The following is a 19,027-nucleotide window of genomic DNA, read 5'->3' on the forward strand; positions in this document are numbered from 1 at the left end:
TGGAGGCCATACAGGCACGTGGAGGCCACACACAATACTGAGCCTCATTTTGACTTGTTTTAAGGACATTACATCAAAGTTGGATCAGCCTGTAGTGTGTTTTTCCACTTTAATTTTGTGTGTGACTCCAATTCCAGGCCTCCATTGGTTAATAAATTTGATTTCCATTGATGATTTTTGTGCGATTTTGTTGTCAGCACATTCAACTTTGTACAGAACAAAATATTCAATGAGAATATTTCATTCATTCAGATCTAGGATGTGTTATTTGAGTGTTCCCTTTATTTTTTTGAGCAGTGTATATTGGGCTGGTCCCAAATAACCAACTATTCAGGTATAGGTTTGGGTTGGTGTAACATTTTTTTATGATACATTAATTTTGGGATTTGGTTATTCATTTTCTTGGTTATTTGTTTGTTTTTTTCTGGCTAAATGTAGGACGTCAATAAAGTCAACCTGCAGCACTCTACTGTACTCTGGAAAACCCACCACTCTACCCATGTTCAACATAAAAGTCCTTGTACAACTTAATAAAGCCCAGTATAAACATTTCTCCACTTTTAAAAATCTGAATTTGTTATAATGCAGTATGATGGCACTACAAAACATTTTGTCAGCATTGTAGCTACTGCTACACCACTACAGGGCTATTGGGTCTGGTAGATGGAGCGACGCCACACTGTAAGAGCCACAGTGCTCTCTGAGGAAAGCATCTTTTCTAGAGAATTTTTTGAATGACTTTCTCAGCCCTCAGCCAACCCCACGCATGAGGCAAAGCTTACTTGCATACTTGTTTCCTCTCCCTGTAATAGATAACATTTTTGCTCTTCCAAAATCTTTATACTTAAAGTATAATGTCTATTGCCCACCTTGAACCTAGAATACTACTAGGTTTAACCCACCCCTTCTTCCAAACCCCACCTATCATTGAGTGAAACGTTCGGCCGGCTCAGATACTCTCTAACCCCGTTTACTCCTGCTTGTTTTATGCATCTTGAGTATCAGGATTATATAAACACATTTTTTGGACTTACCAATATTTAACTGTCATCAACATTAAATACATGAAACTCAGAGGAAACATGTAGATTCGAATGGTAAACAAAGTGTCTATACTTGCGATGGAAACATTGTGACCCCTGGTTCTTATCACCAAAATCTAAATCTAAATCACTAAAGTTTCTCTAGAATAGAATATTTGACATTAGAACATGCTGAATGACATTGTTTGCATCACAATAATTACATTACTCTAAGCTTTTTTTTATTGGTGAAATTGTCCTCTAAGGGAAAGTTGGCCATCTTTGAAATGTATTTGAACTTGTTTTTAGTTCCAACCATCTTGATTTGCTTAATTATTCATTCATGCAAAGAAAGTACAGCTTTTTTTTGTAGGTAGGTGGACTTCTGGGAAGTTTTAGGAATGCAAGATTGGGGCAACTGGGGTGGACAAAATTATATAAAATGGCTTATACACGTTCATTCTGCTTACAGAATGAAACATACGTAATCAAAGTAATAAAATCTTTAGGAATTATTCAGCCTGGCCTGAAGCAGATACTATTTTTTCATCTGTGCATGGGTATATTTTTTTTTTTTCTTTTTTTTAAAATTTTGTAGATTGTAATGTTGGATGAGCCCACCTCAGGTATGGACCCATCAGCGAGACGAGCCACGTGGGACCTACTGCAGGGTGAGAAGCGGGGCCGCACTATTCTGCTTACCACTCATTTCATGGATGAGGCCGACCTGCTGGGTGACCGCATTGCTATCATGGCTGGAGGGGAGCTTCAGTGCTGCGGCTCATCGCTCTTCCTCAAAAACAAATATGGTAGGTGAAACTGTCTGTGTGGAAAAACATTTTGAGAATAAAAGTGCATTTAATGGATAGAATGTTAGTCACTGATTTGTTTACTTGTCTGCATCAGGTGCTGGCTACCACATGGTGATAGTAAAAGATGCATTGTGTAATGTATCAGAGATCACTCGTCTGGTCCAAATGTATGTCCCCAATGCCACACTGGAGAGTAGTGCTGGAGCTGAACTCTCCTATATCCTGCCTAAAGAGAGCACCAGCCGGTAAGACAAAACCCCAGGTGTGAGAAAAGCAAACAGTTTCAGCTATTACAGTGTACATATCGATTTTAGTGGTTAAATCTGTTGAAGAGCTTTTGAAGAGACGGTATGAACAAACAGGATTTTTAAATATTTCAAATCCTGGGTTGGGTACATTTTAGTACTGGGTCCTTGATAGGTTAAAACAGGGATACAGGAAAGCTCCTGAGAAAACTGCCACTGCTAGAATTTGACAGTCAGATCCCTTTTCAATGATGTAGTAAACTATTACAGTTAAAGATGTAATGTTTAAAATCTTTTTTTTATTTTCTACATATTTTCTGCACACACAAACAATTTTCTGTTATACTGCTGGAATCTATTATACCATGTGTTCAAGAAGGAATGTATCATTGGAATTAAAACAGCCTTTCAAACAAACTTCATCTTGGATCCACTGTACTTTACTGTGGGGGGTTGCTTTTTTCTGCCCTACCTTCTGCACTACCTTTGTACACATTTATGGCATTTGGCTGACGCTCTTATCCAGAGCGAATTACAATTTGATCATTTTACATAGGTAGGCCAAGGCGGTGTTAGGAGTCTTGCCCAAGGACTCTTATTGGTATAGTGTAGGGTGTTTGCCCAGGTGGGGATTGAACCCCAGTCTACAGTGTAGAAGGCAGAGGTGTTAACCACTACACTATCCCAACCACGTCTGATCTGTCTGATCAGATTCCAGGTTATTATTTGTCAAGTCTTTCAGGTGGTCTGTTGGCATAGAGGTGATGAATAATTTTTTCATAGTTTTAGAAACTTGGTGAACCAGGTATATAGCTAGCACCTGTAGTTATAGGACCTGGATGAGGCATGTACCCCCCCCTCAGCTTAAATGGGCATCATCATTATGTATTGTATTGTTTTTATTGTATTGTCACATAATAGCATGTTAGCTGTGTAGTATGTTGACTTAGGGGTCACAGAGCTTGTGGCTAAAGCATTAGGTATTTTTTCAATAATTGTATTTTATAATGTTAAATGCTCTAATAAACTGAAATAGGAACTATAACATTAATGTATTACCCAACCTAAGACTCATTTGTGCTATATTGAAAAATATCAGATCAAGACAACAGTGTCATATTCTATTGAATACTGAAAAATATTGATTAGTAAATAATTCATCACGCTGCAAAAAAACCCCGAAACAAATCAGTCTGCACATCCAGTCAGACACATAATTTACTCATAATTTACTTCATTTATCATTTATCATATTGTCATCATTGTCATCATTGCATTTAATGCTTATATCATACAGCCCTGTATCTTAGTGAAATTGGAAGTCATAGATGAGCGATTAAAGATTATGGGCTGAGTGGAGGTAAAGAATGATTGGGAATGTGAATTGGATTTTCTTTTGTAAGTATCTCTAGGGTTTTTATATATTTAATGTGATAATCAGTAACTGAAACACAAAATTATATTGTAGTGGAGATGGTATGGTCGATGGCCACTTCTGATAAATACTTTTTGTGTTAGTTGTGCAGTAAAGCTGACAATTTCTGTAAATGCTGTTGTAGATATATTGCACAACTTCTAGCAGGCTGACCACAGTTTGTTTTAGTAGTACTTAAAAGTGTTTAACATAAAACTACAATTGCTATTTGATTTTTGTTTTCCGTACATATACACTCATCTAATTGCAGGAATCTAAGTCTGTAAAACTCAGATGTTTCTTACAGAGTACCCCCTTTGTCCTTCTTCTGAGGCCTCAAATTAGCACGTATATCAACACTACTGCTTCTAACAAATAGCTTTAATAACAGCAAGTCAGCTAAAGCTATGAAGACAGACATCATTTATCTGTCAGGAGGCCAGACAAACATTAAGTAAGGATTAACCGCACTGTCTCAAAGTGCTTCTCCTCATAGTTAACTTTGATTTTTGAAAACTGTCTTGGGGCTAGAGGGTGTAAATGTGCCCATTGATTTGTCTATTACAAAGGGCCTTAAAGCAATGCATGTCTTATCCTCAGACACACACCACTCCTCACTATCTCTGTTTCTCTCCCACACCAAAATCAATACACCCCTTTTCCAAAATCATTCCTTCCCTCACAACAGCCAGTATTTAAATTGAGCTATAGCTGCATTTTTTGCATATTTTGATGGTATGCTTAGGTGATACAGGACTGTGCAAACGTCAGAGGCCACCTTTTATTCATTTAATTAAGTAGAAAACACAATTTCACAATTACACAGACGTCTTAACAATTAAATATAATTTCAGTGTGTCCACCCTTTGTATTTATTACAGCTTTCATTATTTTTGAGAGCCTTGCTTTCAGTTTTTTAAAGAAATCTGCAGGGATCATTTTTTAGTCTTAAATTTCAGTTTCAAATGTTAGATGTATTTTCTCTCTCTCATACAATCCTCTCTGCCAATCAATGTCACATATGATTTGTATGATGTTTCATAGTTTTATTCTTAGTTGTTTTCTTAGTCCTTTAATAGGACAGTTTATAACATTTTATAAAATATTGCCTCCAGAATTAAGATTTATATTTTGCTTACAGGTGGATTTAGCAGTTTCATCTAATGTTCTGTTGAACTTTTGCAGGTTTGAGCTCCTTTTCGCTGAACTGGAGATGAACAGAGAGGAGTTGGGCATTGCTAGTTATGGAGCTTCTGTTACCACCATGGAGGAAGTTTTTCTCAGGTACATGGATAAGCACAAATAAGTAATATTCTCCATAAATAGGGAAAAATTCAAATGCTGAGTTGAATGTTGTTTCTTGCTGTGTATTGTCTCTATAGTTGAATGGCATAGTACTACAGTAAATGTACCGTCTGCACTCAATCAATATCAGCAGGGTTTGACTGTGTATGTAAAAATCTGAGTCTCAGCCCAGTTCACTGTACACTGTTAGAAATAAAAGTACTTTGCAGGTACGTTTTCCATTGATCAAGGTACAAACAATGTAAATGAACCCTCAAAGGTACAACAATGGTTTAAAGGTCCAACTGTGAACCTTATGTAAGTTTCTCCCAGTGGAAAAGTACATTTACACACCTTTTCATAATCTAATGTTTTAAACCAGAACAAAAAGTACCTTTGAAGGTGCCACTCCAGTGACAAGAGGGGGGGTACTGCCCCAGTGACAGTTTCATACCTTTTTTTCTAAGAGTGTAGAAATGTTTTAAGATCTCTACCCCAAGATTTTTAAAACCTTTTTATATGATATGAGCATCTAGGCATTAACAAATCTTGCAGGAATTCAGCATTAATCATTGATGTGTCTTTTAAAAAAAAAAAAACTCTCAACACTCATTTTCAGAATCTTACAAAGCTTTGATTCCAGTCAATATACTATGTCAAACTGTATCCAACAGGGCCAAAAAAGACCAAATCTTTTATCTTTGGCACTGTCCTTCCATCCATCCATCCATCCATCCAGGATCCTGCTTGTGGCAGGTTATAATGACATCAGAGAGCTCTAGGTCTACTTTTTTAAATCTCTGCTTTTACCACATCCATCTGTGCAGCCTTTCATATAATCTTTTTCCTGAACAGTCCCTTTAGCATGTATTGGTTTACACAATATGCTTTATCCTGGGTTTTAAAGAGAATGGAGCAGGGCTAAGTTTTCATAGTGGGTTTCCAGCATTACTGAAGAGAATAAGGGCTATGACTTTTATATGACATTAGTAGGGAAAATTATTGTGTGAATCCTTACATACAGCTTTTGTGTGCATGCGTGTATTTGTTTGTTCAGGGTGGGGAAGCTGGTGGACTCCAGTCTGGACATTCAGGCCATCCAACTTCCAGCCCTTCAATACCAGCATGAGCGTAGATCACATGACTGGACAGTCGATGATACTAGCAGCACTAGCGGCCTGACTGATGTGACGGACTTCACCGACAGTGGCACACTAATCTCAGAGGACTGCTCCAATATCAAACTCAACACAGGGGTTAGTCTACCTAGCAGATAGATTATGTTTGCAAGGTCATTAAGATACGTAAAATACAAGAAACTGAACACAAATGGTGCAGTGGTCCAATGAATGTCTCTTAAACAAAATTAAATTTATAATTATTTCAATAATACAATGAATGCTCTCTCTCTCTCTCTCTCTCTCTCTCTCTCTCTCTCTCTCTCTCTCTCTCTCTCATGTCTCTCTCTCTCTCTCTCTCTCTCTCTCTCTATTTAATCTAATTTTTCACTATGCTCTGTCTCTCTAGGCTAAGCTATATATGCAGCAGTTCTATGCCATGTTCCTGAAGAGAGCGTTGTACAGCTGGCGGAACTGGAAGGTGATGGTTGCACAGTTTTTAGTGCCACTCATCTTCACTGTGGTGGCCCTTGTGGTGGCTCGTACCTTGCCTGGACATCACAACACACCCCAGCTCCGCTTGGCTCTCAGCCGCTATGGACCTACCACAGTGCCTGTGGCCCTGGATGCCAGCGCAGGGCCGCTAGCTGCGGCCCTTGCTGAGTCCTACACCGCACAGCTCCCTGTGCAAAGTGCCACACCCACAACAAATCTAACAGGTAAGAGGATGATCTAACTGATCAGATGATATGGTATTACCTGCAGCTGTACCTATGATTTGAAGTATTACAAAAACTATTGAAGCAGAAGCTGATATTCAAAGATCGGTCAAATTAGAGCTATTCAACTGTAATTCTTTCTTTCTCTCTCTCACTCACTCACTCAAATAACGTTTTAATCTATAGCTGCTTTCATAATAGCTCCAGAGTTTTAAGAATGAGTGAACTTCCCATTGACATCAACAAATGTACTTGTGTTTGCCAGATTTCTCAGAATATGTGCTGTACAATGCCATGAGGGAGGGAGGAGCCTTCAATGAGCACTGCGTAGTTGGTGCAGCTTTCAGAGGTCGAACCAGTAGGTTTGCAGAAATAACAGGCTACTTCAACAACCAGGGCTACCACACCCCAGCCACAGCCCTCATGCTGGTGGACAATGCACTCTACAGACTGTTGGCTGGACCTAATGCATCCATTCAGACAGGAAACAAACCCCTGCCCCGCAACATGTCTGAGGCAGCCCAAAGCCAGTTGTCAGAGTGAGTCTCTGCTGCAGAAAAGGAGATGAGTGGGGAACAGTGCTAGAATTTAAGATTTCTACTTTTAAATGAAAGCAAGTAGTCATCATTTAGGTTTATGCAGACATTAGGTGAAGTCTTAGGATCCATTCAGTTTAACATTTGATTTTGCCTGTAATATTGCACTTTCTAACTGTGTAGAAGTTTGTTTAAAAACCTGTGTAGAAGTTTGTTTAAAAACCTGTGCTAGAACTGAGTTAGTTTTTATTTGAAATAGTTGATATAAATCTTGTGAACAAAGTGCATGTGGTAACCTTTGCTTTTAGTAACCCAGGTTCAGAAGTGTGTGAGTTAATAATCCTTTCTTCGTTCAATGCAAACCAGTTCTTCCACTTCCACCCAGTTGACCCTGCTGTTTTTTTTCCTTTTGTGTTATTTTACTCCTTCATTCCTATGCTCTTCCCAGGGGCCAGACTGGCTTTGCTATAGCCATAAACTTGATGTATGGTATGGCATCTCTGGCCAGTACCTTTGCTCTGCTCCTGGTGAGTGAGCGTTCCGTGAAGTCCAAGCATGTGCAGCAAGTTAGCGGTGTCTACCTCTCCAACTTCTGGTTTTCTGCCCTGCTCTGGGATCTGGTCAACTTCCTGCTGCCTTGTTTTCTCATGCTGGTCAGTGCAACTTGATCTTTTATTTATATATATGTTATAAGCTTTAGCTTTTATCTAACACTGAATAAAGCTTTGACTATTTCTTGCACTCACTATTTTGTTTATGGTGTCTCTGTCTCACTCAGGTTGTGTTCCGGGTGTTTGCTGTGAAGGCCTTTGTAGAAGAGAATCATTTGGTAGATGTGTTGCTTTTGCTCTTGCTGTATGGTTGGGCCGTGATCCCCCTCATGTACCTACTCAGCTTTCTGTTTTCAAGTGCTGCCACCGCCTACACGCGCCTCACTATCTTCAATATCATCAGTGGCACAGCCTCCTTTCTTGCTGTCACCATCATGACCATACCTGGTAAGAAGCCAGATGCCAATCTGCACACCCAGAGAGGACCTTGGGAACTGATTAAAGAATAGTTTTACCCCAACTGATAATGTTGCCAGTACACCATACGAGGCAGATGGGGTCAGTAAACATTTTGCAGATGTGATCAAGCTAATTAGTCCCCACTGGCTTTCATGTGATGCTATTTACATTAGCAATATACACTCACCAGCCACTTTATTAGATACACCTGTTCATTTGCTTATTAACACAAATAGCTAATCAGCCAAACACTTGGCCGCAACTCAGTGCATTTAGACATGTAGAGGTGGTCAAGACAACTTGCTGAAGTGCAAACCGAGTTGGTACCAGACGGGCTGGTCTGAGTATTTCAGAAACTGCTGATCTACTGGGATTTTCACGCACAACCATTCCTAGGGTTTACAGAGAATGGTCTGAAAAAAAGAAAATATCCAGTGAGCGGCTGTTGTGTGGACAAAAATGCCTTGTTGATGTGAGAGGTCAGAGGAGAATGGGCAGACTAGTTCAAGATGATAGAAAGGCAGCAGTAACTCAAATAACCAACCAAAATCTCTGAGGAATGTTTCCAACACCTTGTTAAAAGTATACCGCAAAGAATTAAGGCAGTTCTGAGGGCAAAAGGAGGTCCAACCTTTTGCTAGCAAGGTGTATCTAATAAAGTGGCCGGTGAGTGTATATGTGAGAGATTCTTAGTTCAGATTTTTGTTATGGCATATGCTGACTTGCATAACCCATTGATCTTTTTTCAACTCATCTGCTTTCTCTTGCTGTTTTTAGAGCTGCAACTACAGGAGCTCTCACACCTGCTGGATAAAGTTTTTCTGCTCTTCCCCAACTACTGCCTTGGCATGTCCTTCAGTCAGTTCTACCAGAATTATGAGACCATAACCTTCTGCACCTCCAGCCCCCTCACTAAAGAAATCTGCCACTTTTTCAGTTAGTATTACTCTGTACAACTCCAGAGCATTGGTTCTCAACTCTGATACTGGAGTACCCTCATTTTCCACAACCACCAGATCCTACTAGTTCTTCTTGAGTTCAAGTGGGTGTAATGAGATAATGGAACATACCACTGGTGAAGAAACACTAGAGGAGACCATGTTGCTTTAGAAACCTTTAATGTTCCTTTTCTAGACAGAGATTGTTATACATCCATGGTTAGCTGTATTAGAAGTTTTGCACTGCTAAACTGCTAAGTCAGACTTGAGTAGAATACTGTGTAGATTCTTAATGAAAACCATTTTGAGTCCAGAGCTAAGCACAGTGGAACAAAGGGTGACATTACTGAATATCTATAGCCTTCAAATTAGCACTAAGCAAGAAATGTATTGTGGCTTTCTATAGACATCACTTACCAGCTGAACTACTTCTCCATGGATGAACCTGGTGTGGGACGCTTTCTGGTGGCCATGTCCTTGCAGGGTGTGGTCTTCTTTGCCCTCCTCTTTGCCATTGAGCTGCAATGGGTCCGGACATTACTTCGTCTCTGCAGGAGACGCAGGAAGGTAAGAGTGCAAAGAGAACAAAAGAGCAGGGATATAGTCAGTCGTGTATAATGTGGTATAATTGTCCGACTTATGATATGAGCATGTTTTAAATGGGAATTTACTACTATTTTACTATTTTATTTAACATTACATCTAAAACTCAGGAGAAATATGTAGGTCTACAAGCGATGTACACTGCTCAAAAAAATAAAGGGAACACTCAAATAACACATCCTAGATCTGAATGAATGAAATATTCTCATTGAATACTTTGTTCTGTACAAAGTTGAATGTGCTGACAACAAAATCACACAAAAATCATCAATGTTTATCAAATTTATTAACCAATGGATGCCTGGATTTGGAGTCACACACAAAATTAAAGTGGAAAAACACACTACAGGCTGATCCAACTTTGATGTAATGTCCTTAAAACAAGTCAAAATGAGGCTCAGTATTGTGTGTGGTCTCCATGTGCCTGTATGACCTCCCTACAACGCCTGGGCATGCTCCTGATGAGGTGGCAGATGGTCTCCTGAGGGCTCTCCTCCCAGACCTGGACTAAAGCATCCACCAACTCCTGGACAGTCTGTGGTGCAACGTGGCGTTGGTGGATGGAGCGAGACATGATGTCCCAGATGTGCTCAATCGGATTCAGGTCTGGGGAACGGGCGGGCCAGTCCATAGCTTCAATGCCTTCATCTTGCAGGAACTGCTGACACACTCCAGCCACATGAGGTATATCATTGTCCTACATTAGGAGGAACCCAGGGCCAACCGCACCAGCATATGGTCTCAGAAAGGGTCCGAGGATCTCATCTAGGTACCTAATGGCAGTCAGGCTACCTCTGGTGAGCACATGGAGGGCTGTGTGGACCTCCAAAGAAATGCCACCCCACACCATTACTGACCCACTGCCAAACCAGTCATGCTAAAGGGTGTTGCAGGCAGCAGATCGCTCTCCAAGGCGTCTCCAGACTCTGTCATGCCTGTCCTCATCCTCATGGAGTCGGTTTCTAACCATTTGTGCAGACACATGCGCATTTGTGGCCTGCTGGAGGTCATTTTGCAGGGCTCTGGCAGTGCTCCTCCTGTACCTCCTTGCACAAAGGCGGAGGTAGGGGTCCTGCTGCTGGGTTGTTGCCCTCCTAAGGCCTCCTCCACGTCTCCTGCTGTACTGGCCTGTCTCCTGGTAGCGCCTCCAGCCTCTGGACACTACGCTGACAGACACAGCAAACCTTCTTGCCACAGCTCGCATTGATGTGCCATCCTGGATGAGCTGCCCTACCTGAGCCACTTGTGTGGGTTGTAGAGTCCGTCTCATGCTACCACGAGTGTGAAAGCACCACCAACATTCAAAAGTGACCAAAACATCAGCCAGAAAGCATAGGTATTGAGAAGAGGTCTGTGGTCCCCACCTGCAGAACCACTCCTTTATTGAGTGTGTCTTACTAATTGCCAATAATTTCCACCTGTTGTCTATTCCATTTGCACAACAGCATGTGAAATTGATTGTCAATCAGTGTTGCTTCCTAAGTGGACAGTTTGATTTCACAGAAGTTTGATTTGTTGTTTAAGTGTTTCCTTTATTTTTTTGAGCAGTGTATATATTTGCATTGTAGACATTGTCACACCTAGTTCCTGTGACCACCACTGTTACCAAAACACTCTGACTGATTTAATCTATGGAATTCCCATTTAAGCAAAATTTGGAACTGAATATATAGAATAAAAAGCTAAAGTTCTTTGTATGCATGTGTCAGGACCTGCTGGCAGGGGAGGACGCTCTTCAGCCTGAAGACAGGGATGTGGCTGAAGAGAGAAAACGAGTTTTGGAGTGCCAGCCTGTTGTGGAGTCCATGGTGGGGAGCCCCCTCATTCTTCAGGAGCTTACCAAGGTAGTGCAATGTTCTTTTGCGTTTGTTTTGACCATAGTCTGCAGAAATCCATATAGTAGGCAGATGTCTTCAGTCTGTAACTGTCCTCACTAATTCAGTATAATTACTTTATACTATATATTTTGAGTTAGACCAAATCTTTATTTTAGTACGTTTCTAGTTAAAATCCTGTCACAACTTCAGTGGTTGCTGACTGACGTTACTTCGAAGAGTGATTGGCGCCAGAGACCCACCATCAGGTCTGATATGATCGGCTTACAATTTATGAGATCTCATATGATTGGTTGAGCTGGTGTTTCACTTTTCCCCAAGTGTAAACATAAGAGGATTTCCATCTCCTGTTGTTGTTAGAAAATCTCTGTTAGCACTGCTGATAGCTGTGGATCAGAACAACAGTAGTGCCTCCCATAGGTTGTGCACTGCTATAACAGTATATTGGGAATTTGGGGACAGTTGAATAATGAAGAATAAATGCAATATACTGTTGATAATTTAAACTAATTATGTACATTATTTTGGGAGGGATAAATAATATTTAGGTGGGGCAAAAGCCCTCCTAAAACTGGCCTAAAACTGGTCTAACGATGCCCCTGGTTTGCATATTTCAGTCTACAAATGAGGATGGCTAAAATGCTAATACAGAATGACATAGGAATAAGAATAATTAGAAAGAACTTGGTTGCATGACACTCACTGCCCCTTACTATATAATATAATCTTCCTGTTTTTGGGTGAAATTCTTTAACACCCCACAAATGTGAATTTGATTTATCTGCTTTTCTCTGCATCTCTCCAACTACTAAATCTGTGTGTATGCATTTTAAAAGAAAGGTGTATTGCATTGTGAATAGGTTTACCCAGGGAGTCAGCCTCTGCGGGCAGTAGATCGTTTGTCTCTGGCTGTGAGGAAGGGTGAATGTTTTGGCCTGCTTGGATTTAATGGAGCTGGGAAGACAACCACTTTTAAAATGCTGACTGGCGATGACACTGTGACTATGGGGGATGCCTTCATTGATGGCTACAGCATCCTCCGGGATGTGAAGAAGGTCAGATTTTGTAGAAATAGTGTGTTGCTTATGGCTTCATTCCTGTTTTAAGCTTTCTGTAAAAAAAATAATAAAATGACAATTACAGTGACAAGCTGTGCACTTTTTTGCATCACCACTGTACTCACTGTAAAATATACTTTCTGAATCATTTGGCAACTTAAGAAGAAGACAGATTGTTAATTATTCTTTATTCTCTATGTGTAAATTTCTTAGGAACGTCCTCCATTTTCCTCCATTAGTGTTCCTTTCCTTCAGCAGTGTTCTTAATTTTCTCAAACTTTCAGCTGTGCATTTTCCACAATAACAGTGTCTTAATTTTACCTGCAAGTACAGCATCATTACCGTTACAAATCTGAACTCAGAACTGCTCTTATACTTGTCAGGTGCCTGCATTTGTTTCCTAACGCATAACAGAACCATGAAAGTAGCCACAGTTTTCTTAGCTTGTGTGTTCACACAATATTTCATGGGAATTTATTAACAGTACACACAAATAATTTTAGAAACAATAGAGTAGTGCTTTAGGTCCTAATTTATCTGTTACTTTGCACTGGGTTTTATGGGAAAGACAGTCATTCTAGATTGCTAATAGCTAGGGTTTTTTTGTTCATTTTTTCAAATGGTGGTCGTCTGACTCCAGTGACACCTGTTAGGAATTGTGTGCCTATTCCATTTTAACTATTCAATGGTCTGAAACATTACTAGCTCCACCTACATTTTATAGCTTGATACCACAGCAAGAAAGGTAATTCAATTCGATGCAGGTACTCTGGCACTTCAGTGACAACAAAATGCATGATTAATTATTTGTGACTGTACTGTACAATACTGTTTAATTTCATATCAAACCACTCTAAATGATTTTATTTACTTAACTGTTTGATAGTGTACCATTTAACACCATTAAGTCTCTTTCATTATTTGCCTTTTAGCCCTGTTTAACATTATGCAGGACAAACACTGCAAAACACTGATGAATTATGTTAGCATCGTAACCCAGTCACTTACGTTTGTTCTGCAGGTGCAGCAACGGATTGGGTATTGCCCACAGTTTGATGCGGTTTTGGATCACATGACTGGGCGAGAGACTCTGAGCATGTATGCCAGACTCCGGGGAATCCCGGAGAAGTATGTGTCAGCCTGCGTGGAGAATGTACTTCGCTCACTGCTTTTGGAGCCCCATGCGGACAAATTGGTTCGCAGTTACAGGTATGGCTACAAAGAACTTGGGAGAAAAATTAGATGACTGCAAAAGATGCTGAGATGTGATCTCTGTGTATCGGCTGTACAAGTGTGCAAGTGTGATGTAGAATAGCTGAGAATGAGTGTAAATTTAAAAGACAGAGATTATGTGGGACTATTTAGTAAATAAACATGGATTAGCAACCACAGACTTTCTATAAACCATTGGTTAACAATGACCATTAGAGCTAGGTCTTTAGTTCAGGACATAAATGTCAGAATGAGAAAAATGTTAAAATGTTGAATGATAATGTTAAAATCTGCTATGACATTCTAGGTAGTGCTAAGAACAGTGATTCACATGTACAGTTTTTCACCATTCTAGATTAAACACAGAGATTTGAAAAAATAAGACATTGTAGAAGACATTAACATATGTTTACCATGTAGCAATTATACAGTGACTTCATCAGTAAAGAGCCCTTGTTTCTGACTGAAACGCATTGGTCAGACCACTACATACACTTGCTGTCAGTGACATATCTAGGACTTCCGGAAGGCCTAGAGTGATATTTTTTTCCTCGCAAAATTGGTCCAAACCTTTGGTAATTAAAACGTGATTGGCTGTTTCCACTGTGAGTTATTTTCATTTTTTATTTTACTAAAATATTAGGCCCTAATATTTTTTTCTCTATTTGAATGTCTACTCTCCCACAGTGGGGGTAACAAAAGGAAGCTGAGTGCAGGTGTGGCACTGATTGGTGGGCCGCCTGTCATCTTCCTGGATGAGCCATCCACTGGTATGGACCCTGTTGCCAGGCGCCTGCTGTGGGATGCCGTCACACGCACGAGGGAGTCTGGCAAAGCTATTATTATCACATCACACAGGTTTGTCACTCTCTTAGAGATGAAAGTATTTAGAACTTTTTTGTCCTCAGGATATCCAAAGATAAGTACCAGCCAATGGAGAATAAACTTTGCTTGATTTGTTTTGCATATTTGCAAACTCAGCTTTTAAACTTAGGGTTTATCCATTATTAGTAGTGTTTGCACATTTCTTGAAGTATTCCTGTAAAGTGATATATTAAGGTGTATTTCAGTACAATAAAATAAAAATAGAGAATGTTTAGTGTAGCCTGCTGGCTTCTGACTGTCTGTTTGCCTGTCTGTAGTATGGAGGAGTGTGAGGCCTTATGCACTAGACTTGCTGTGATGGTAAACGGGCAGTTCAAGTGTCTGGGAAGCCCACAGCACCTGAAGAGCAAATTTGGCAGCGGCTATACTCTGTTGGCCAAAGTCCATACAGGACCAGATTTAGAGGAGATGGACCTACAGCTTTTTAAAGATTTCATTGAGAGCACCTTCCCTGGTTTGTATCTGAAGGCATACATCTGTCTACATAGTGCCTACACTGATCTGGACATAATATATCTTGCGCCTGTTAATTACCGTCTGTATTGTCTTTTCATCTTTGTAGGAAGTTTACTGAAAGATGAACACCAGGGGATGGTTCACTACCACTTGACGGACAAAACACTGACCTGGGCTCAGGTATATATCCCTGTAACTCTAGCATCACACTAAGCTTGGGAGCATGTTGATAGTAATTGCTTTTTTTTTTTTTTTAAAAAAGGGACAAAGGTTGCCATACCTAAGAGAGCAAAGACCAGCCCAGTTTTTCTCATTTAGTAGTAATCCTGCTGGTTACAGATGGCACTACACTTACAGTTATATGCAAAAGTTTCGGCAGCCCTTTTAAAGTTCTATGCTTTTTATTTTCCAAGTGAAAATAAGTGCACATTCTTTACAGAGGACACAGTTCGGCACATTTGAATGCTCAATTACTGTTTAGAATGGAATTTAACATATTTGAAAAAAAAAAAAGAAATAGAAATTGTGGCCAATGTAAAAGCTATTCATAATTTTTTTGATATGTTAAACTCAGCAAATTAATAGAAATTTTACATTTGTACATCTGTCAGTCATGGTCATAATATGTCATGTCTTTGCCCTGCAAGGTGTTTGGAACCCTAGAGGCAGCTAAAGAGAAGTACAGTATCGAGGACTATTGTGTGAGTCAGATCTCGCTGGAGCAGGTGTTCCTCAGCTTTGCCCAGTTCCAGCACTGCTCTGAAGCCGGGAAAAAATAAGAGTGGTTAGGAAGGAGATGCAAACTCCCCTAGACTTCCTTGTCTACACCTTTCTGAGGTACAGCCTGGGCTGAGAGATTTACTTTCACATGCTCAGATCTCAGACAGTCATCTCCTCTCCCCTATACGCAAACATGCAGGTATCAACCAGTGCAGTGGAGGTCTGGGCTAAGCATGTGTAATGCTTGTGTAAATTCTCTGTGTGTCTCGGTCATTGCGAGGAGTGTGTTGGGGTAGAAAGGTATGTTACATGAAGTACAACAATAAGTCCTTGATGTGTAACACTTTTTGTGTCTTTTGAGTTTGAGGTTTAAAGACTGTACTTTGCATCAGTGGTTGTGTTCAGAAGGTCCCTTGCTTTCTGCATAATGGTCGACTACAATGGACTGAGTTGCTTGTGAGTGTGCACTTGTATGAAGCAGCCTGATTTTTTTTTTTTTTTGGTTGTCTTCTCCTTGTCTCTTGCTGTGGTCTTAAATTTGAAGATATGTGTGCTGAGCCTCTCCTGAAAAAAATTATATGAACTAAAAAAATCTCAAACTACTCATGTACAAAAAAGATAATAAATACATAAAGTTAAAAAAAAGTAAAAAAAAAAAAAATCAACTCTCCTTTAGCTTTATCATGTCATCATTCATTCATTGCTTATCCCCCAAGATCACAGGGGCATGCTGCAGCCTGTCTTAGCACTCATTGGGTGGAAGGCAAGCAACACCCTGGACAGGTCACCAGTCCATCACAGGGTAAACACACACTTACACCTTGAGGCAATTTAGTATTTACAATTGGCCTGATTTCATATCTTTGGACCATGGGAGCAAACCCACACTGAAAAACGGAAAACATGGAGACTCTGAATAGTTCCCCCAACCATGGAATCAAACCCACGCTCTTATTGCTGTGAGGCTTATTGCTGTGCTACCCACTGTGGCACCATGTAGCACATTTGTAGCAATGCAGAAATTTGCAATTATAAAAAAGGGAATTAGGGAATTATTATTTTATCAGGACATTCTCTTTAAAATATGCATGTGTGTATGAATGTTTTTCCCCAGCACAGCACATTGCACAGACAATATCATTAGTCACTCCCAAGAAGCTTTTAATTTGAAAAATTAAAGTTAGTTTTCTGTTTTAAGAGTGAATACTTTTTCTCTACACTATCCTTGATGTCAAATTCTGGCAAGGTAGTGAATGTTGCTTTGTGCCTTTTTTAGTTGAACTGACACTGTCTTGAAGAGAGTTTCCTTAAAGTATTATAGCACAAAAATTAGATGCAGTGCAGTTGACCTCTCTTTGAACACTCTAATAAGGAAAGTCTTAACACTATGATGCCTTTTGGAAACTGGTACCCAAATGGTGTACACTCTTCCAGTTGTTCACATTTGCAAATGTATGCTTTTGAATGCATGTACCCAGCTTAGTGTCAGAATGTCATTTTCATATGTACTACCAGTCTAAAAAAAGTACTCCCATATGTATTCCATATTCATATGTACTACCAACTAAAAAAAGTTTAGACACACCTGATTGAGTGTATGTTTTCCATAATCCTGAATACATTTTGATCTACAGGCATAATCTTAAACTCTTGAAAAGTTGTAAACCTTTCACTGGTAGTTTGTGTATGCTGGTGCACAAACTACTTGGCCCATCACAACCTATAAGGGCCTTGTTTACAATTTTTACGCAGTCAAGCTTGGAAAATGACATCAGCCTCTTGGAAAAAGAGAGTCCTTAAGTTCTGTGATTGTAGATTTTAAAGCTTTTGGGCAAAGCTACTACTGCAAAGTGGTCCTTCATAATATGCTGTCTCAGATTTTAATAAACCAGTTCTGAGGCATTGGTTAGTGAATCATAGAACAAATTGGTGTTGACTAGTCTGAAAACTCATCTGATAACATCTCGGTTTTGTGCTATTTATCATTGGGGTATTGGCCACACATCACAGTTTCATTTTAAACCAGACACAATATTATAGGGAAGGTTTTGACTGGGTTTAGGGTGACCCTTAACATTTTGCTTCACACTGTATATTGGTTAATTGAAGTGTTGGGCATCCTCTTGTCGTTTTTTTTAGGGCTAATGATTATGGGTTAGATTAATGTTTTTTATTGTTAATTTATTGTTTTCTTCTTCATTTGTATGTTGGCACTAGCTTTCATATTTGAGCTGCTTATAAAAACTGAAATGTTGCATTTTTGGGTAAGAGCAAAAGAACTTGACAGTTTTTATGATCATTACAATGTTTAAACTTCTTGGTGAAATTGTAAAATATGAGTGGGGAGAATTGTAATTTTATGTACTTAACCTTGTGCATATTGTTATTTCTTTTCTTTCTGTTTTTTTTTTTTTAAATAAATACGGTCTATGTAAATGAGTGGAGTGAAGTAGTCTTATTTTAGTAGGGAGGGCATTCTTATCCCATACTATTTATGCATCCCATAACTAGGATTTGGCAGCCATACATGTATAACAAATAACAAAAAGGAGGGGGGGATTATTGTGGGGAAAATTCATTTTTGTGAACACTTTGTGTTCCTACAGCTTGTAAAAAGGTGTTGATCCATGTACTTTGTACAGAATTGTATTTTGTATTTTGTACTGAAAAAGGTTGTTGTCTTAGCAGGAAACAAAACTTGTAAACTTGTAAAGTTTGCAGAAACGTTTGGGGAATTTCAAAGAAAACCCTATCCTATTGCTATCAAGTTGACATCATACAATTAGCTTTCCCATGCCTACTTGTTGATCATTCCCCACCAGATTAGAAAACAGACTGTTTTCTAATGGGGAACACTGGAAAGAAATGCAAGATTGCCCACACCAAATTTAAGACTTCGGAATGGGCGGGAGAGGGAGTGAGGAGAAAATTATTGAGGAAATCCAGTACCTCAAAGAAGTTAATGTTAGCTTTGGGGGTCAGTGCACTACTATGTCCCTCATGATCTTCCCTTTGGTGTAAACAAGCCCAGTCATCACCTTGTCTTCTTGAGAACACATGGGATTTTTCTCTCCAGGGAAACCATTTGACAGGACACAGTTAAGCTAGTAGTTGACTTTCTTTTTTATGTTCTACCATTCAAAAGTTTGGAGTCACTATT

At 39.6% G+C, this 19,027-nt stretch overlaps 1 protein-coding gene across 1 annotated transcript in view; it reads left to right on the plus strand.

Annotated features, from left to right (window-relative positions):
• Positions 1 to 18,303, plus strand: part of abca3b (ATP-binding cassette, sub-family A (ABC1), member 3b) — a 51,260-nt gene extending 32,957 nt beyond the window's left edge. The window contains exons 15-31 of the mRNA XM_017705420.2: positions 1,621 to 1,831; positions 1,929 to 2,079; positions 4,679 to 4,777; positions 5,835 to 6,033; positions 6,305 to 6,614; positions 6,880 to 7,153; positions 7,599 to 7,803; positions 7,929 to 8,148; positions 8,938 to 9,096; positions 9,505 to 9,665; positions 11,411 to 11,545; positions 12,397 to 12,591; positions 13,616 to 13,803; positions 14,494 to 14,664; positions 14,949 to 15,145; positions 15,254 to 15,327; positions 15,795 to 18,303. Coding sequence (XP_017560909.1) covers positions 1,621 to 1,831; positions 1,929 to 2,079; positions 4,679 to 4,777; positions 5,835 to 6,033; positions 6,305 to 6,614; positions 6,880 to 7,153; positions 7,599 to 7,803; positions 7,929 to 8,148; positions 8,938 to 9,096; positions 9,505 to 9,665; positions 11,411 to 11,545; positions 12,397 to 12,591; positions 13,616 to 13,803; positions 14,494 to 14,664; positions 14,949 to 15,145; positions 15,254 to 15,327; positions 15,795 to 15,926 — 3,081 coding nt within the window. The 3' untranslated portion in view covers positions 15,927 to 18,303. The remainder of the gene's footprint in view (positions 1 to 1,620; positions 1,832 to 1,928; positions 2,080 to 4,678; positions 4,778 to 5,834; positions 6,034 to 6,304; positions 6,615 to 6,879; positions 7,154 to 7,598; positions 7,804 to 7,928; positions 8,149 to 8,937; positions 9,097 to 9,504; positions 9,666 to 11,410; positions 11,546 to 12,396; positions 12,592 to 13,615; positions 13,804 to 14,493; positions 14,665 to 14,948; positions 15,146 to 15,253; positions 15,328 to 15,794) is intronic.
• Positions 18,304 to 19,027: the final 724 nt, after the last annotated feature.

The sequence above is a fragment of the Pygocentrus nattereri genome, chromosome 14, assembly GCF_015220715.1.
Source record: "Pygocentrus nattereri isolate fPygNat1 chromosome 14, fPygNat1.pri, whole genome shotgun sequence".
NCBI lineage: Eukaryota > Metazoa > Chordata > Actinopteri > Characiformes > Serrasalmidae > Pygocentrus > Pygocentrus nattereri.